General features: G+C 55.8%; 1 protein-coding gene across 4 annotated transcripts; it reads right to left on the bottom strand.

The window, feature by feature from the left end:
- Window positions 1-4,308: 4,308 nt before the first annotated feature.
- Window positions 4,309-19,649, bottom strand: SENP1 (SUMO specific peptidase 1). Of its 4 annotated transcripts, none has more exons than XM_068663438.1 (17): window positions 19,528-19,649; window positions 18,697-18,821; window positions 17,795-17,867; window positions 17,508-17,667; window positions 16,160-16,319; window positions 15,859-15,962; window positions 15,534-15,781; window positions 15,332-15,386; window positions 14,967-15,005; window positions 14,791-14,875; window positions 14,399-14,545; window positions 14,035-14,166; window positions 13,450-13,653; window positions 12,509-12,588; window positions 6,945-7,029; window positions 6,459-6,554; window positions 4,309-5,870 (listed from the first exon to the last, which is right to left on the bottom strand). In XM_068663438.1, the coding sequence occupies exons 2-17, from the start codon at window positions 18,808-18,810 to the stop codon at window positions 5,808-5,810; spliced, it is 1,845 nt and encodes a 614-aa protein (XP_068519539.1). In that variant the 5' UTR covers window positions 18,811-18,821; window positions 19,528-19,649; the 3' UTR covers window positions 4,309-5,807. The 4 variants fall into 4 exon arrangements, with proteins under 4 accessions (XP_068519539.1, XP_068519540.1, XP_068519541.1 ...); XM_068663439.1 differs by having other exon boundaries at window positions 19,484-19,636; XM_068663440.1 differs by having other exon boundaries at window positions 18,697-18,824; window positions 19,484-19,622.
- Window positions 19,650-19,823: the final 174 nt, after the last annotated feature.

Genomic DNA, 19,823 nt, shown 5'->3' with positions numbered 1-19,823 from the left:
GTGTTGTGGGGGGGCGCTGGATAAACCCCCACCCACCCCCTTCCTGGCTTGTAGATTTGGGGTAAAATCCCTCCTGTTTGGGACAGTTTGTGCAAAAAGTGTGACTTTTTATTTTTTTTTGGTAGTTGAAGTGATGGAAGTGGCCTCAATGTGTGGTCACTGGGGGTGACAATTCAAAGGGGGGGGTCTTTAGGATGTCACCAAAGCCCCGTCCCCTCCCAGTGGTGTCACCTGGATGGAGACAACCCTGCCACCGCCGTCCCTCTCCCAGCCTGGGGGGTCCCTTAAAAAAAGGCAGAAAAAGGCTAATTACAGGAGTTATAAACCCCGCCCTGCATCCTGAGCATCACAACGCCTCCTCCGACCCCAAAACACAAAGCGTTGCAGGTGGTCCCCCAAAAAACACCCCCGGCACCCCAAATCCACCCGGGGGGGACGCGGGGACGGGCGTCCAGGTCCAGCCACTGCAGCGTTCCCAGCACGGCGCCGTCGCACTCCGGGCTCCTCGAAAACCAGGAGGATATTTTGGGGATTTTTTTTTCTTTTTTTCCCATTTTTTTCCCTGCATAGGGAGCGATTCAGCCCCCTTTGAAACGCCGCCCCCCCAAAAGGCCACCTATTTACGGTGGAAAGCAGCCAGGGCGCAGCCCGAAGCACTGCCCCGCGGCGTCCTCCAGCCTGCACAAAGCCACCCTCTGTGTCCCCGGCCCCGGCCGGAGGATGCCGGAAAAAAAAAAGGAAAAAAAAATAATAATAATAAAAAAAAAAAACTAAAAGCAGCTTTTTTTCTTTCTTTTTTTTTTTTTTTTTTTTTTTCGAGGGTCCCGGGGCTTGAACGGAGAAAGGGCTCGGGGCCACGGCACCCCAGGGTGGCCGTGCGGTGGGACGAGGCCGTGGATGGGTGGTTTGGGTTTTTTTTCGGGGGCTTTTTCTGGATGGCAAAACCCCAAGCAGCGGGGTCGTGGGGCCTAATGAGCGGCGGGGGCCGAGGGATTAGCGAGGGACCCTGGGGGGGGGGACGCGTTGTTAGCAGAAATTACGATCAGGAGTGTCGTGGAGTGTGCAGCCCCCCCGCCTGCCCTGTGGCTGTTTTTTTTTGGGGGGGGCTGCCATTAGGGTGCCCTCCCCCCCACATTAAACATGAGCATGAATTGCCTGATTTTTTTTTTTTTTTTTTGAGGGGGGGTAAAGCAGAGGTGGCATTTGCGGGGGGAGAGTGACATCTAGAGGTATTGTCACCTCCCCCTCCGTTGGCAGCTGGGGGGGGGCAGGAGGGGAAACTGAGTCACCGCACGTGTGTCCATCCCTCCACCCATCCGTCTGTCCCGTTCTCCACCCCCCACCCCCCAAAAAACTCCTTTTTCAACCCCCCCTTGGTGGGTGGGGGGGTTTGGGGGTGTCCAGCCCCAGGGGTTCCCCCCCAGGGTCTCAGGGTGTCTGTGGTGTCCCCAAATGTCACCTGCCCTAAGGACAGGATGGGGTGGGGGGTACAGGTGGGATGCTGTCCTTGACCCCCCCCTGGTCCCTAAATGCCACGAATTGAGCCCCCTACCCCATCGTTGGACCCTGAGCTCGGATGGGGACCCCTCCCCTGCCTTTCTGGGGGCTCCCCCTGTTGGGGCCGGGGCTGCTCGCCCTCCGCCGGCCCCCCCCAGCCCCCTGGCACAAGGGCAGCTGTGTCCGCAGCCGCCATAAATCTGGGGCCGAGCCGGAGCGCCGGGAAGCAACCCGGAAAGGCCGATGTTCCCGACAAAGTTTACCCAACAATACGGATGCCAATCGCAACACGCAGCCGCGCGCTGCAAGCCTACAAAGGGCATTTCTGTCCGGGACGGCTTCTTTTTAATTAACGCCGCGGCCCCGTCAGCCGCGCTGGCGGCGGAAATGAAGCTGTAGGGGAAGGAGCGGCCACCCCATAGGTGATGGGGAGCTGCGGGACGAGGAGATGGCGCCGCGTCGGCACCTCCCTGCATGGCCAGCAGGGTTGGGGTGATGCGTTGTGGGGTCGCTGAGATGTGTTGTGGGGTCCCCATGGTGTGTTATGGGGGCCCTATGGTGCATTGTAGGGTCTCCAAGATGCATTGTGGGGTCCTTGTAATGCATTGTGGGGTCCTCATGATGTGCTATGGGGGCCCTATGGTGCACTGTGGGGTCCCTGTGATGCATTGTGGGGTCACTAGATGTGCTACGGGGTCCCCATGGTGTGTTATGGGGGCCCTATGGTGCATTGTGGGGGCCCTGTGATGTGCTATGGGGTCTCTATGGTGCATTGTGGGGTCGCTGAGATGTGTTGTGGGATCTCCATGGCACGTTATGGGGGCCCTAAGGTGCGTTGTAGTGTCCTCGGGATACATTGTGGTGTCCCTGTGATGAGTTGTGGGATCCCCATGGTGTGTTGTGGGGTCCCCATGGTGTGTTGAAGCGTTCCCCTGGTGTGATGTGGCATCCCCATGGCACACTGAGGTGTCCCCACAGAGAACTGAGGTGTCCCCATGACATATTGAGGTGTCCCCACAGAGAACTGAGGTGTCCCTGTGGCACACTGAGGTGTCCCGGTGATGGCGGCACACACTGGAGGACTTCTTGGAGCTCAGGGCTGATGGATCAGAACCTTGTGGGGCTGCGAAGACCCTCGGGCCGCAGAGCATCCACCAGCCACACCACACATCCCTCCTGCAGGCAGCTCCTGTCCCCACCTCCCAGTGGGGCCTGGAGGCCTCCTGGTGCCGGGGCCTCCAGTTTGGGCCGTTTTCCACCCATTTTCACCCACCCCCTCCATGCCTGGCCCGGCTGCAGCCTAGCATGGGTGGGGGAACCGGGAGCCATCAGTGCCCGGCCCTCAGTGTCCCGGCCTCCCCCCGGCAGCCAGGAGCGGGTGGGGAAGGCTCCCCGGGCACGGCGGTGCGGGAGGAAAGGAACAAAGCCGACCCTTTTAGCAACCCGCACCGCATCTGCAGGCCGGTGCGAAGAGAGGGAGGGTTTCAGCCCCCGTTTTGGTGCGATTTCACTCAGAAAAGGGGTCGGGGACGTCCCACCCCGCAGCGAGAAGCGGACGGGGGAAGCGCCAGCTCCTCCTCGCCCCCATCTCAGAGGCCCTGCGAGGAGCCCCCTGCCCGGCGCGACGCGAGCTCGGCCGCCTTCGAGGCACGGCTCGGCTCGGCGGGTGGATGAATGGGGCATTGAGGCTCCTGGGGGGGGGGAGGCAGCGGCGGGGGTATTTACAGAAGCCACGCGTGTGTTTGGGAGGAATGTCAGAGAGGCTGACAACCGGCTCTTTGGAAGCACCGGGCAGAAATCTCGCTCATGTCTAGGAATAAGGATCCAGGAAGGAGGAAAAAAGTCAATATGACCTGAAAATCCCCAGACTGGGACAGGCGGGCTGGGCAAGGTGATTTATTCTATTAATAAGCCAGGGAGAAGGGCAGGGATAAATGCTGAATGCATTTTTGGTGGCCGCAGAGGGCTGGGAGCCGCGCGCGAGCCCCTGTAGGTTAGGGGCACACGCAAGGCACAAGCCGCCTTTGACGGGGCCCTTTTCTCCCTGGCTTTTTTGGAAGCAGAGAGCCAAGGAAAACAAGGGGCGCCTTGAGCTCGGCGCAGGGACGTGGTGAGGGGCTGCTGCGGCCGCAAACTGCTGCTCAGGGGGGCTGAGCCCAGCTGATAGCAGGGAAGGGACGCAGCCCCCAGCCTGGGAATGAGCCTGGGAACGGCGCTGAGGCCCCCAGCCCCAAACCCAAGGGCGAGGGCGCCCACCCTAGGGCTGCAAAGGGTTTTTAGCGCTCGCAGCAGCGTTAAGGAAGAGAAAGCGCCGGCTGTTTCCTCCCCGTCACGTTGGGTTAGGTGAGAACCACGAGCACTGAACCTCCTCTGTCTTCGGAGAGCCTGAGCCTGCTGAGAGTGATTTATTTTAACTAGAGGGGGAATTATGCGAGGCAGCCGTCCCCGAGCAAGCCCGGGATGCTAACAAAGACTCCTGCTCCTGGTGCTAGCAGGGCTACGGTTCACAGCTAGTTTTATTTCACAGGGAATCATTACACGCACCCCGAGAAAAGAAAAGATAGCAGTCTTTTTTTTTTTCCTCAGATCTTTACTTGCAGTAAAAGATAGAAAAAGGTAGTAAATGAACTCAGTATAAAACACACAGAGGGGAGAGGAAGGAGAGGGAAGGATACAAACCAGCCTACAAAGAACACAACGCGGCAGGGGCAAGGGCTAGAAGGGAGAACTTTTGTACAAAACTACTGCTTACAGGTACAGAAAATGTATAAAATGTCACTCCCTATCTGGAGACAAAAATACAAAAGTGGACATTATTTAATTCTTTACTTATACTTAAAAAGGTTATGTACACGAGAGAACAGAACCAGGGTCAGCTGCTGGGGAAGCCTCTCAAACACCCACCGCTTCCTCCCACATCGCACTTGAGAATAAATTAAAAGAGTTGAAAGCAGGAGCAAAGCCCCACGTGAGCCCAGAGGATTCAGGCGCCCGGGGTAAAATGTTCAGAAGCCTCAAGGGCCCCCGGATCCCAACTGCGGAAGGGGTTAAGTGCTTCTGAATATTCTACTTCTCCCCCCAGTTGACAGGGATGAAGATCGCTCATCCTCGAGGCTCCCGGGAGGCGCACGCCGAACGTACTCAGATACCTTTGGAAGCACTTCTCAACTCGCTGCCTGCCTTCGCTGCAACCTTTGACCTCGTGTCAGCATTCGGCCCCCAGGCAAAACATGTGCAAAATATCACGGAGAGAGGAGCGATTCATCCTGCTCAGCTGGGGCTGTCCGCACAAGGACAAAGGTGGCAAGAAGCCGCGGCCCCAGCTCCTGCGAGGAGGCGAAGCCAGGGCGGAAAAAACGCAGACTTTGTTCTCTGTCGCTCTGGAAAACGCTTGGAAATATATACAGAACAATTCAACGTTGGCTCTACTCTACAGTAAGTCAAACTTGTACCTGAATTTCCGTAAACACTTGATGCTAAAGAACCGGGAGATAAATTCCTCGAGGGGAAAAGCAGCTCCGCAAAAACGGGACCAAAGTTTCCCCCCCCCGGAGACCCCCCAGCTCCTGGAGGATGCCCCCAGCCCGGCTGTAACCTCAGGAGGTGACAACAGGCAGAGGTTGGGGTGGGCGAGGAAATGCTGGCTTTGGGGATGGAGGGGAGGCGATGCAGGAAAGGACAAAGCAAAAACCACTTCGACCAGTGAAAAGGAGTCAAGTCCCACTTCCCGCTTCCTCCCAGCGACTGCTGGCCCAGCCCTCTGCGGGATATCCATGCTGGTGTTCAAGCAGGGCCGCCTCTGTGGGCAAACTCTCCCAACATCCACCCCCAAGCACATTTTTGCCCACCCCCAACCCACTCGCAAGCCCCCTCGGTGCAGAGCAGAGCATCCAGAACCACCTAAGTGCTTTCTCCTCCCCTGCAATCCCCCGCCCCGAGAGTCGCGCCGCCATCGGCACAAAGCTGGCCGCAAAGGGCTGAAAAAGCAGAAAAAAATAATAAAAAAAAAAAGTTCCTCCAATGGCCAAAGCTGCCCCCTCAAGTCTCAGCACCTGAAATTGCTTGTAAAAATAGGTCTCGGAAATACAAAAAAAATAAAATAAAAAGGCAAGTGTGCTTCTGAGCATTTCTATTGCGCATTGGTCCGTGAATGGTGTTTTATCAAAAATATCATACAAGAGTTCGTTTGCTGTTTCTTTGACTGAAGCCCTGGGCAGATCCACGCTGCCATGGCTCAAAACCGCTGAGCTGGGCAAATTTGGGCACTTCTGATACAATCTCGCAGGGAAGCAGCTTTCGGCACAGCGTCATCATAGCAGCTTGCGGTGCAGGATCTCCCAGGCCATTCGCTTTCGGAAATAGGGCATATGTTGCTTTTTTTGGGGAGAAAGAGAGAAAAGAAAGAAAAGGGACATCAGCCCTACAGGACCACACGTCTAACGGCCGCTCTCCTGGGTGCAGCCTTTCTGGGGGCAGGTTTACTTTCAGATTATTTAAAACAGCTCAGTGAACGAGATGGGATTTAGGTAACAACTTTGATGACATTCTCTAAGCAAAACAGTAAAATAATCACGCATGGGATACCACACGGAGGCTGACAACGTCAGGTAACCTCAGAATTTCTTTGGATTCAGGCCACAATGCCCTACTTTCTCTGCAACTATGACTGGGTCCTGTTAGGGGTTTGTGAGCTATCACCAGCCCCGTGGGTGACATGCCCCATGTGTTTCAGCGTAACAGACGGCCTGAGGAAGGCTTCTGAGGAATTTTGCATGGTGTAAAGAACTGCCCCGGTGCCTTGTGTCAGCTCAACTCCAAGGAACGTCAGCACGATCCGTGCAGAGGAGCCTTAAACCAATGGAGAAGGGAGCAAAGGGCACTTGGAAGAATGAGAAGGTGCACAAGGGTCCCAAACCCGTGCCTCTCGTGATGCACGAGGATCACGGTGAGGTGGGGTTTACCTGCGTGAAGTTGATGGGCTTGTCTTTGGTAATGCAGTCGGCGTATTTGCAGGCAAACATCCCGCAGTCGCTGCCGTTCATCTGCTGCGGGATCTCCTACAACGAGAGGACACAAACCCAGGCGTCATTCCCCGAGGAGCCAGACCCCAGGTGTCAGCTCAGAGAAGCGAGGAGCCTCTCCCAAACGAGCCCTAACGAAGCGTGGGTGGGTGAATGCCCACAGGAGTAAGGGGAGCTGAGGGCAAGCCTCATGCAGCAGGGCTCGAGGTGGCACTGTGGCACCCCCCGGCCTCCCTCCCTGCTTCCACGCAGGGCTGGATGGGAATTCCAGCCTGCCACGGAAGCCCTGTGATTTGCTCACCCCCTAGAGTTACCACGAGAACACGGCCACCAGAAAAACCAGCCAGGAAAGGTGCATCCAGGCCAGGAACAAAAGCAAGGACCAAGCCAGACCCCTTCTCCACACCTCAGACTGTGCAAACCCACCTGACTCTTCTTGCTCAGCAGCGACCAGCCATTAGTGTCGAATTCTTTCCTTTTCTTGTCAAGACTTTCCTGTTTTAAGTATTGCCTGTAGGAACGAGAGAACAAAAAGGCTTACTTAGAGGAACGGGGAAAGCCAGCCAGTATACTATATGTCAGTTTACCTAAAGTGTCCTCTGCCATGTTTGCAGAATTAATGCAAAATGGAAGTCCAATATTTTCTTCTCGGTACTGGCCATTTTAAAAAGGGCTCTATAGACCCGGGCTTTGAGGCAGCCAAAAGAAGGACCAAGCAGAACCTAAAAACCCGTCCAAAATAAGTACCTGCCAAGCAGAGAGTCAATACCACAAACAAACCAGCGAGCACAAATCTAATTCATCAGAGAGTGACTCAGAGCAGAGAAAAGCTCGGCAGCCACTGGGCTGCCTCAAACTCCAGCCAAGGGAGCGCTGTACTCGAGAGGAGATGTCCGAGACAGCCTCCGACAGCAGCCTGTGAATCGATGCCTCTTGTCTTTTGAGGAGCTTATTTAGCATAAACATAGACAGCAGCAAACGTGTCAGCATCCCAGCAGCTCCCACACAGTCGCCCTGTGTGTAGGGCAGCAAACACACATCGTGGAGCTCCTCTGCAGGCTGGCGGCAGGTCCGACACGCTGGCAGATCTTCTCCCAGAGCTCTTCACCTGGGTTTCCCTTCCAGTACTGACCTGAGTCTTCCCTACCGTGGCAGGAGAGATCGAGAGCGCTTTTGAGGAGAGGCAAAGTGGGGCAGGTGAGCCCAGTGGCCCCGATCTTCTCCGGTAATGTCCAAGAATGGGGGAAGAGGGGAGGTAGCCACGGGCAAAGCCACAGCGCAGCCAGCTCTGGAATGGTTTGACAGGACGTGACTCGAGCAGGGAACACAAGCAGGAGCAGCCAGCTGTGTCAGGGGGATGTCAAATGCCTTCTGGAAGCCTTCAGCAGAGGAAGAGGAGCCCCACTGCCAGCCCCATTCCTGCTCCTAGAACTGGAGAACAAGGAAAGCTCGCGGGTACTGCTCCATCTCCTCTGCCCAAAGAAGCTGACACGAGATTGGCCTAACTGACACCCCCTGGAAGAACAGAAGCAGCGTGGTTTTGTTTTTCCTCAAACACCTTTGGGCTAAGAGCTCTGCCTCTCTGAAGACATTTAGAAACTCTCCAAGACAACGCACAAAGCGTACCCAGGTAACTGCCATGCTTTATCCCTTGCAGATATGAACGCCTTAAACCATTTCCCTTACTGGCAAGTACAGAAAGGGGGGCTCAAGAGGGGCACTGACACAAAGTTTGGCTTGAGGGAGCCCGAGGAGACCCCATTGATGGGTTCAGGATGTTCCTCGGGGCCATAATGGAGCCCCCAGCACCAGCTGCTGCTGCCAGTAGGCAACGTTCAGCTCTGCAGACACCCTCCGTTCATCTCAGTTACCAAAAAGACCAAGAAGATCTACAGAAACCATCCCCTTCACGTCTGGCATCTTCTCGGAACAGTTTGAGGACTCTTCTCGCTGCTGTGGCTGCGATCAGACAGCTTGGAAAGGAGAAGCAGAGGATTCGATGCTGCTGGCTCGAGCGCAGGGGTCAAGAGAGCACCTGGCATGGCAAGAGGCGGGTTTGGCCGGCAGCACGTGGAGACGTGCCATGTCCCAGCAATCTGATCCACAAAAGCTTGGCCAAAAAGCACCTTGCCATTGGTAAACTCCAAAAAGAGATGGGAGAAGGGGGTGAAGCGACCTGCAGACAAGCCCAGAAGATGCACGATGCCTCCCCAGTGCTTATCAGGGGATATTCGGCATCGCAACTCCAAATAAGCCAAAGGAATCAAGAAAACTTCAGGCACGGCAGAGAAAAGCTCCCCCAGACCTGGGTGACGGAGGACAGACAGTGACCTCTGAAGACTTGAAGCACCCAGGGACAGGCCCCTGCCAAATTTAACGCCACTGCTGTGAAACGTGCGGGTCCTCGAGGGTTGGGGGGCTGCTATCTGCTTAGCGACCCCGACTCTCCTGGGCTGCAGACCCCAAACACCCCGGGGCTGCTGAACGAGGCGCAAGAAACGGCAGCAGAACCACGCAGCAGGCTCCGAACGCGGAGCCAGCCCCTTTCCAGTGATCGCATCTCTAGGAAACAGCCAGAAATAGGCTTTGCTGGGTGTTAAAGTGTCGGGGAAGGGAGCCTCCCTTCTGGCAATCCCCCGAGACCAGATCGGGTCCAGACAAGCGTTTTCTATCAGCCTTCATTAGCCGGACACACGCTCCGAGCCCAGTTTCCCAGCACAGGGGCTGCTGGCTGCCAGCAGCTGCTGTAATTGCTCTCGGGAAGCTCCCTGCTCGGCTGCTTTGACTCCGCTGCAGCTTGGACAAGACAACCTCAGCGGGGGGCAAATCCCACAACAGAGCAACTTCCATTGAGAGCGAGATGTCCCCGCATCTCCTCTCCAAAAAAACCCGAATGGATGGAAGAGAAACTCCTCACAACTCGTCCAAACGAAGGCTGAGCTGACTGCACCGCGATACGAGCACGGTGCAAACAGTAATTAATTAACAGCCTCGTTTCAGCAGCCACGAACAAAAAGCCTGGCAATTACGGCCTGCCACAGAACCCACTCGAGTTCCCAGCTGAAAAAGGAGCAGTGCAGCATGGCCTGCTCCGCTCGCAGGTGGCAAACAGGGAGCGAAGCTGCGTGGATAAATAGAGGGATGCTTTGTAAAAGGAACAGGGACGAGCCACCACGCAACGCTGCAGCTCTGCGCACAGGGAGAAGGGGTGGGTGCAAGCACAAGACCCCATTTGGCAGCGGGAAGAAACTGGTGAGGTTTGAGCTGAGCTCCAGCATCTGCAGCTTTACCTGCAGCTCAAGCCACAGCTCCAACGCTGACAGGCACGGCTTTGAGTTCTCTAAAAGAGCAAGGAAAGAACTCGCTAGGCACAGCTCACGCCAGTCGTGACCAGAAGCAATCTCCAGCAATCTAGCAGGCACACAGAGCAGCGAGCACCACGTGCACGGTGTGAGAAATACAGTCCTGGTCCTGCCTAGGTGACACGCTGAATGATTTTTTAAGGAGAAACAGGAAAAAAAATGCCTTGACTTCTAACTGCAAGACAGCTTCAGGAGGCAGAACTTAATTGTGCCAGGCCAACTTTGTCAGGACCTCAAGAAGAGAAGTTTGACACGGTTTTAAACATGATTACTTGCCAAATCAGAAACCCACATGCCTGACACCCCCCATCAAACACCGAGGGCTTTTAAATCTCATCTTCCTAAATCTGGAAATGGATTTCTGCCCTCCGCAGCCCACACACACAAAAACCTGAGCAGGTGCCTCGAGGAACTGTTGAAACCAACAGCACACTGCTAAATGCCTGAGAGCCTCAGAGCAAAGGGCATGCGAAGGGAAGCACTTGGAGGGCTGCTGCGAGCCGCAGATAAGATTTCACAGGCACCATCAGCGTTATGTGCCCCATCCCAAGCCTTCCTCCAGCCCTGGGACACCAGAACCAAGCTTTTAGCAAACTGTGACAGGTTTACATCTGCTCCAGAACACACACCCAGAGGAGCCGGGATGCTGAGCACCACGTTCCCAAGGAGAAACCCCCACAAAGCAGGGGCAATTTTCTCAAAATCCTCTCCAGGTCTCCCAGTTGAGCCGTGTGAAAGCCCAGACACTAAACAAAGCGCAGCAGCCAGGCCAGCTACCAGCCTACAAACATCTGCGGTCCCTGTCACGCCCAACGGCCATTGTATTTCATCAGATTCCCTCCTCGTAAGACGTGGGCTAATTACAGACACTCACCACCTTTAGGAAGCTCTAAAGATTGAAAGCATGAAAGGGTCACTAACCATGAATAGGACCTCCGTCCCTTCTTCCCGGTGTGATCCTCCCACTGCATTCAACCAATAAAAGCCTCCTAAAAGGAAACAGAGGGAAAACAATTACGTCCAGGGCAACAGTGACCTGAAATCCCGGGTCTCTACCACTCATCCTACACCTCGCGTCCTCTGGAGCTCTCTGCAACCAACCTGGGGACCTGCTTCCTCATCCCAGACCCCTCAATGAACTACGGACGGGACTCCTGGGTCCCCCGCTCACCTCCCAGGTGCTTCACCTCACCAGACGTCCCTGCTTTCTTCCTCGTCCCTGCTTTCTTGCTCGGAACCACAGAAATTCAGGCTGAAAGGAGCCGATTTCACCCAGACCATCCCTGCCCCAAGGCAGGCCAGCTCTGCTCACACCATCCTCCGAGAAACTTTGCACACAGAGGCAGCACAAGCAACGCAGCGAAGCTGAGACAGCTCTGAGCTGTTTCTAAAGATGTCACACATTTCCTTTCCGTTTCCTCCCTTTAAACCAACACCACAGCACCGTGGAAAAGGGGAAACGGCTCCTTGAGCAGTTATTTAAATCAGCCCAGCATGCACAGAGCACCTGAACTGGAAAAGGCGCTAAGCAGACTGGAAATGATTAAGCGGCATTTGTCTCCTGTCTGCCTTCATCATCGTTAACATTCCTCGACTGCATGAGTGGCACCGCGGCCGACGGCCTCAGCCTCGCGCCACGAGGCTCGGGATCAGGTTCCCAAAAATCAGCGCCGGAGCAAAGCCGAGACGAGAAACAGAACCGAAGGACGACCCCGGGGTCAGCAACACGGGCTCGCGACTGCGTCTCGTTAAGTCGCTCTGGAATCCGATCGGTATCAGCCCTACGTGACAAGGAGCCTTCGGGAAGAGGCGTTTCCTCCTCCTCCCCTGGGAGAAGGGGCTCGTTTTTATCGCATTCCTGGAGCTCCTTCCAAAAATGTGGGACAAGAGAGCATCGAGCTGGCTGGTTCTAGACGAGGCAGGCGCGCTCCTCTCTTCGATGTGAGGTGGGGAGGGCCTGCGGACAGCTCCACTCCCACAGCAAAGCTCAGGAGGGTGAAAGCAAAACTTCTCTGCGGCTCGAGCCCAGGAAGAACGGCTTTCACCAGCTCCCTTTGGAGGCTCTGTGTGCCCTGCGAAGTCCTGGTGGAGCTCAGGATGAAGAAACCTGGGCAAAGCTTCATCCACGTCCTGATGCGACTCTCCCGCACCCTGCAGGTGCTCCCGTGCTCTCCAGAAACTCCTCCTGATCCTCGCCACAAGCAGGAAAAGCCTTCACAGCCAGGAGACGCCGCTCCTCCATGCAGCTGCAGGACAAGCAAGGGACCCCTGGTCCTCGGGGTGTGAGAGGCTGCTTTCCTTTCAAAGATGATGCCCAGCAAGACTGGGAAAGCTCCAAGTCCTTAAACAGAGCAGGTCTGAAACCTGCTTATACCTACAAAGGTAACACCAGCCTCACTACGGGATCCTCTGGGAGGAGGAGGCTGGACAGGACTCTCCTGCAGACCAAATTTGCACTGTGTGAGCAGTGGGTGGTGAAACAAAGCCAGGATATTCCCCTGACTGCCCCTCTCGGGGCCCACGGAGGGTCTGGGCTGTTCCCACCACAGGGTTGTCGCTTTGCGACCAGAGCAGAGCAAGAAGCCGTCTGAGTTTTGAACGGGCACAGCTCAAACAAGCGTTACTCACAACAGGATCCTGCAGGCTTCGCTGTTTATTCCACCCATGGAGTCATAGTAGGTGATGGTTTTCTTCCTGAAGTCTACAACCTACACAAAGAGAGATTCGTTAGGGAGGCAGGAGACAAGGAGCTCGTCTCCTCGCCCGGACGCACGCTCTGCCAAGCTCAGCCTTGCTAAAAGGCAGGCTTTTCAGCCCATTTCACAGCAGCAAGAGATTGCTGAGGGCTTCGACCTTCCTTGGCACACCACAACCCTCCCAAACTCCCCTCCCTTGCTGCCGTGTTATTTAAGCACTCCAATCTCTACATCAGGCTCTCCTCAGAGCACCCCGGTGAAACACAAGAGCGCCGTTATCTGCATTGTTAAAGCCACAGACCCAGGGATACGTTTACAGCAGGCTTTGCTCCACCTGACGTCTGCACCCTGGGCTGTTCTTTGGGGCCCCTCGCTCCCTTTTCACATCCTCGCCCACCTCTCTGCCTCGCTGGGCAGCTCACCAACGCTCCCAGGGCTGAACCAGAGCGGGCTGAAAGGCCACGCGGGATCTGGTCCTGCTCAGGGGCCAGGAGAAGGGACGCAGGAGGTGGAGAAAGCCGCGCGGTATCACTCGCCTGAATCTTTCAGAAACAATCCCGTGGCAGCGTCTCTAAAGGCGAGCTTGTGGGAATGTGGAAATGAGATCTTTCTCCAGAGAATAAGCTAGCCTAATGTGAACTTCACAGTTACCTGTTGTTTTTTTTTTTTTTTTCTAAGACTATTTAAAGACTAAAAGACACCAGAAAGCTACAGCTAGCTTTCCACTCACTTCAAATCTTGTTTTTAGCCACCAACGTACATTTCTCTCCCCACGCACAAACACCTGACAACTGCCTCTCTCAAGAGCCAGGACATTTTTGATTCAATCACAGGTGAGTTTATAGGACGGTCAGGAATAACAAGAGCACTCACTGCGAGGCACCAGTGCACTCCCAGATGAATAGGCACCAGGAGGAGATCCACGGAGAAGATATCTACTTTCTTAGTCCACCTTTTCACGGCCTGGTACCCCGCTGTTTTTAATTTGGTAAAGAAGAAAGTATTGAACGCGTGAACTGTCGGCAAGCCCTTTTCTTTGCTCCGCTCCATCAGCAAATTCATGTAGAAGTTAATTATCTGGGAAAGAAAAAGCAAGAGTAGCTAAGAAATTACTTTTGCCTCCACTGTCACTCTGCAGACTTGTCTCTTGGGGGGATTTACAATATAAAAGCCCTGAAACCTACAAAAAATCCAGAAATATTTAAGTGCACAGACCCCTAACACTAAGATTTACATTTTATCCCCTGATCACGTCCACTGGCAGTCCCAACATTATTTTTTCAAGTGCCTGTTCTACACAGGGATTTCCTCCACAGATCAATCACTCCAGAGCGTGAAGCACAGCCCATGTGTCCTGCTCTGACTTCCTCAGGCAAGGAGAAGGCAGACATTTCTCTCTTGAACCTACTTCTAATTGCCAAAGGACAATGCCTCGATGGCACAGGACAGGCTCCTCACCTCGTCGTTGAGCCAGTTCAGATTATTGAGGGTCTGAATGTCCTTCCGGGTGATTGTTAACCGAAAAGCTTCGCTGAGGACCTCGTCCTGGTTCCCTCCTCGGAACACGTTCTTGATTTCCTTCTCCATTTCCTACAGGGAGGACACAAACAGCATTGGAAGGGAGAACTCCTGCTTTACCCATCACAGAGGCTATGTGCAAACCCACATTTGCTCTTTGCTCCTTATAAACTGGCTACAAAACACATGAGAAAAGGGAACAGCTGTCTGTGCCTATGCACAGACCTCAAGAAATGGTATTTGTATTCACAACTGTTACACACACAAGTGTCTGATTCTGTCCACCAGACCCCTGCAGATTTACCTCGGTGATTTCAGGGAATTCCTCTTCGCCATCAGCTGATTTCGCATCCTCTTTCTCTTCTGGGACCACAGTGACGGGGATTTCCTTCTCGAGGGGTACTCGAAGATTCAAATCCACCAGATCCTGCACCGAGTGTTCCTGCAGCCGCTGTGGAAAAAACCTTCAGATTAGACAGCACCCAAGGGAGCCACCTCTCCAGGGCTTGTGAAGAAGCTACGGCAGCATTTAGCCCGGCCACAGGACTACCGAGAGCCTTGCCACAGCAAGGAGAAGCAACAAAGACACCGGAGCTGCAGGAGCAGATTTTTGCCATTTTTCTCTTCCCAATCTGCCTTCTGCTCCGTGCTCTGACATTCTGACTCAGGCTGTTTGCTCAGTAACTGTTTCCTTACCTGGCTCTGCAGCTGTAGGGCCAGTGCTTTCTGTTCTTCAATTTGCCGCCACCTCTCCCGAGCTCGTGAATCATAGACACTAGTCCTGAGAAGCAGAGTTCATGTGAGCAAATCGATATTGATTTCTACACGTTCACACTCATGACAGGAAAACAAAGCAGAAAACATCTACTTACAATTCTTTGATCCACAGTTCTGCCTGGAAGAACGGGGGGCTAGAAAAGGGGAGAAGGACATGTGTAAGTGCTCTCCTGTACATGGAAAGCAATTACCTGAAAACTGGTTTGTAATATCCCAGGATATCCTTATTCCAAGAGTGATAAGAGCTACAGACAGATCTGACAGTGATTTGCAGCCAGGTCTCCAGAAGGAGGTTAAGGCATCACCCTACAGCTCCTCTATCTATGGCAAACTGCTCTGTCTTGGTAAAACATCCAGTCACCTTTTTTCTACTCTACAATCTCACCTCTCAGTGAAACCAAAAAATTTGGAGTCAATTTCCCCCCCTTGCTTCCTCCGGATGCCATCTCCAGCCTCTTACCTTGGAGCTGGGGTTCTGGAATCCTTGACCTTGAGTAAAATGACAGAGTCTGACCCTAAAGAGAAAAAGATTAAGGAATGTTATCCCCATGATCACTACCACCTTCCCCAACTGCTGCAGAAGCCCAAACACGGAGAGGGAGGGAAAAAAAAAGTGATTTTGCCTTTTTTTTGATTGCTCGTTTGCTGTTGTTGGTTTTTACCTTCAGACTGCGTGCTAGATGCTGGTACATTTTCTTGGTGCTGCTGGGCAGTGGAGTTTGGGGACTCAAAGATACTGGAGGAATAGCTGGGTGGGGAGTAGAGCGGAGCTTTGTGTGACGGCTGCTCCGGTGCTCCAAGAATGCTGGTTGAGGAACTGGCTGGTGCGATGCTGGGAGTTTCAAACAGCTTCGAGTTCTTGCTGGGAGTTTCTTTCACTATAGTTTTACTGGAATTTGAACACCTGGACCTAGGAACGGGAAAAAGTAAGTTCCCAGAGAACCCACACGGTACCACGTGCTGGGGAAGAGCCTTTTACATACTCACAGGTGGAAGGGGAATAGTGAAGAAGGTTTGGACGTGGAGAATTGTTTGCCCGTCACCATCTGAAGCAACTGCCTGTAGATCTCTCGCTCTTCCTCCCGAACAGTCTGCAGGGAAACAAGCAGAGCACTGTAGCCAACACGATTCAAACAGCGACACCACGCACACTGCGGAGGCACCCGTGGAAGTGGAAATTTGACTGGTGCAAGCACATCCAGAGACCCTCAAGAGTCCACCCCTCAGCCATGATCCGATTGAGCACAACTCGAAGCCCAGAGCTGAAGCTCTCGGCCTTTCCCTTTACCTCTTCCGCCGTGCTGATGAAGCGCCGCGGCGTCTTCTTGGGGCTGAGCAGGCTGCGGCGGCACGGGCCGCTCCAGGAGGGGCTGGGAGCGGGTTTGATGGGGAACGCCGAGGCATGGCAGTGGTGGTTCGACTTCCCTACGAAGCTGTTGGACGTCCCGCTGCGAGGGGAGAGGGAAAAGAGCTCCTTTCACCTCACCCTTGTTTCACTCCGTCACCTCGCTCTCCTCCAGCCCCTCAATCAGTCAAGGCCCAGGCTACCCCGATTTTGATCAGGAACCAGCTTTAAGAAGGCAAATAAAACCTCACCTGGGAGCTGCAGCCCGGCTCTCAGCTCGGCCTGAGAGCGCTGCTGCCAGTGCCTGATGCCGGCAGGTGGCACTGCGAGGCCGGGGAAGCCCAGGCTGCAAACCCCGGGCCAGACCTTCCCGCCAGATCCCACAGCTCCCCTCTTCCAGCCGCGTCCACAAAATGGCTGAAACCCGTCTCCAGGCACAAAAATCATTCTTTTTTTTTCCCCTTTTTAACACGAGGAGATGCTCTCCCGTCACCCTGCCTCTCCCCGCTCCCACAGCTCACCTGACAGCCTGTTAAAAACACAAGGGCTGTTGGGGAATTTCTCCCGTTTAATTTAATTTCACACATTGCAACCAAACCTTCTCCATTACAGGGATTTTCCAGAGGAACAAGACTCGCCCTGACCTGGAGGCACCACCCTACGAAGGGGCTAACAGCGCGTTTTCAGCACAAAACCACACGCTTTGTGCCTCTCTCCTGACCTCCCATCAGTGTAACTGCTCCGTTCCCACCTGGGCGCTCCCAGAACTCCAAGGTTTCTCCCAAAACCACCCCTTCCCTCTTCCATCACACCCGCTGAGCCTCACAAAGAGGCTCCAGGCTGCAGCAGGTCAAAACCTTCACACTGCTCCTGCTTTTCTTATCACACCTCCAGCAGAGCGGCCAGGAGAGGTCCCCTTGGCCGGTCAAAGCCTAACCACCTCTTTCTCCCCCCCAAAATCGCAGCATCCCACCTTCCTCCATCCTAAACGGCCCCATCAGGGTGCCTGCAAGACACCTGGACGGGCTCAGCAGCAGCCTCTCACGTTACCTTCCATGAGAGAGAGGTGACCCCACACCACGCACCATTTCCACTCTCAGAAACACCGCCTGCACCCTTTGGGAAGCCCCTTTATGGGGCGGGTCAAAAACAACCCAAAAGCTCCCAAATCAGCACGCCAACCCCTCCTGCTGACACCAACTCACCACCAATTCCCACCCCGAACTCGCTCTGAGTACCCCCGGCAGGCTGCGAGGGGAAAATTCCCCCCCCCCCACGGCCCCGCACGCACCTGGGGATTTTGCGAGCCTCGAGGTAGGAGCCGCGGCTCAGCCGGGGCTTCGGTGGTGCAGAGCCCAGGGTGGGCACCAAGCCCCTCCACTGCCCGTTGGCGCTGGACCCGAAGCCTCGAGGTTCTGCTGCTGGCCGGAAGGTCTCAGGGCACGGGACTTCTGCGGGGGGGAGAAACAGAGGGGTAAGGAGTTTATGAGGAGCAAATCTTCCTCCCCATGCTGCTGTGGGGAAGGAATGGGTGAAAAAATAACGAAAAAAACACTCTGAGGTTGAAAACTGTCTGACCTGGTCTGTAATTGAGAGCACACGAGGCATTTCCAGCAGGGCACGCGAAGCCGCCGATCTTATTCGGTAGAAACTGCGTGGAGAGATCACAGCTCTGCATCAGGAATAAAGCACAGCTCGGAAATTAAACCCCGGGGGCAAGAGGGCCACAGAGAGGCATGATGACGAGGGGCTGCTCCTCTCCCTCCTTGGGTTCCAAACCGTTACAAGCTCTTACTAACGGTTAGAAACGTCCCTTCTGTTGCCAGAGGAATAAAACGGTTGCAAACACCGGCCTGGCAGAGCAGCACCTCGCTGTCAGGGTGCTGCTCGCCCTCCTGTCCCCACTAAATCCCTCCCTGCCAGGAGGGATCACAGTTTTAACGAAGAAAAGAAAGATGAGCTTCGTTTCCATCTCATTAAAAGCCAAAACCTGGTTCTGTGGCCATGCTGGAGCTCCTGATTCCGGGAGCCAGCAGCTCAGGAAGCGCAGGGCGTTACCACCACGGGGCACTTTGCACACCCACAGGGTTTGGAGTGGAACAACGTGGCTCTGCTGGATGGGACCCCAAAAAATTGAGCCCCCCGGCCTCCTCCAGGCCAACCAGATGCTGAAGCAAACAGGCACAGTGCATCAACCCCAATGGGGTCGCCTCCCGGCCCTGCTGGCCCCAGGCTGGACATCCCGAGGCTCCTGGCCTCTCCTTCAGCCCCTGTCCCAGCCTCTCCGCCCCTGTCCCGTCCCTACCACCCTTTTTTATGTCTCAGAGCCCAGAATTGTGTGCGTGATGCTTGTGGTGGGGCCAAGCAGCGCCTGAGGCACCCCAAAAGGACCCAAAGAGCAGCAGAATCCCCAAAGGGGGGAGCCCCAAAGGGTCTCGTGGTGGTGGTGGAGGGGAACGGGGACGAGGCGGGTGACAAACCTTGGTGTCGGGCTGGCCCAGCGTGTCCCGAAGGCCGGCCCGGGGCTGCGGGGGGAAGGCCTTGAAGAGCGAGCCGTGGTTGGGGTGCGCGGCGTCCCTGGCCTCCATCCTCATCGGGTCCGGGGCTGCTCGGGGGAATAAAAGGGAAAAGGAGGGGGGGGGAGAATCAGACCCTGAGAGATGTGCTTGGGGCTGCTTATGGGAATAAAAGGGAATTGTGGGGGGGGAATCGGACCCTAATAGATGAGCTCGGGTTTCTTTATGGAAATAAAAAGGAACGGGGGGGTGGGACGGGCCCTGGTGGATGTGCCCGGGGGGAATAAAAGGGAACAGGGGGGGGGAAACGGATCGGATCCAAACGGCTGGGAGTGAGGGGGGGGAACCGGGGGGAGAACCAGGAGGGGGGGGAGCCAGGGGGTCAGGGGGGGACCAGAGGAGGGGAGCTGGGGTGGCTGGAACGGGAACCAGGAGAGGAACCGGGGGGGGAACCGGGAGGGGACGGGGGGAACTGGGGAGAACCGGAGGGGGACCGAGGGGGGAAGCGGGGAGGGGGGCTCGGGAGGTCCGAGGGGGGGCAGGGGGGGAACCGGAGAGGGAACCGGGGGTTGGGGAGGAGAAACCTGAGGGGAGAAACCGGAGCGGGGGCCGTGAGGGGACACCGGGGGCCCTCCCGCCAGCCCCGGGCCGCTCCCCGGGGCCCGGGTATAACGGGGGGGGCCCCGAGCGGGCCCCGGTCCCCACCGCAGCCCCTCCCGGCCCCCCTCCCCCCGCTCCGGGCCCCCCTCACCGGTCCCGGTCCCGGTTCCGGTTCCGGTCCCTTCCCGCTCTCACCGGAAGCGGAAGTGGCCCCGGGGCGCCCGCGCGCCTCTGCCGGGCTCGGCGGCGGCGACGGCGGCTGCCGGCAACGAGGCGGGCGGAAGCGGAAGTTGGCGCCGCCGGAAGTGACGGAGGATGCGGGAGGGGAGGGGGGAGAGGGAGGGAGATGGGGGGGGAGGGCGCCCCCTGGTGGTGGGGAGGTCCCGGGGGGGGTCCTGGGGGGGGTTGAGGGGGTCTGAGGGGGGCAGGGGGGGTTTATTGGGGGAGGGGGGGGCTTCTAGGGGGAGTGGGGTGAGGTTTTAGGGGGCTTG

Source organism: Anas acuta, chromosome 29, assembly GCF_963932015.1.
Source record: "Anas acuta chromosome 29, bAnaAcu1.1, whole genome shotgun sequence".
Classification (NCBI taxonomy): domain Eukaryota; kingdom Metazoa; phylum Chordata; class Aves; order Anseriformes; family Anatidae; genus Anas; species Anas acuta.
Note: the sequence above shows the minus strand (reverse complement) of the source record. Positions and strands in the feature narration are given on the sequence as shown.

Excerpts from the sequence above, each read along its gene's own strand:
- SENP1 (XM_068663438.1), bottom strand. The coding sequence starts at position 18,810 with ATGAGGATGGAGGCCAGGGACGCCGCGCACCCCAACCACGGCTCGCTC. Across the intron at positions 16,320-17,507 it reads GAGGCTCGCAAAATCCCCAG|CGGGACGTCCAACAGCTTCG; the intron begins GTGCGTGCGGGG and ends CTCCCCTCGCAG. Across the intron at positions 15,963-16,159 it reads TCATCAGCACGGCGGAAGAG|ACTGTTCGGGAGGAAGAGCG; the intron begins GTAAAGGGAAAG and ends GTTTCCCTGCAG.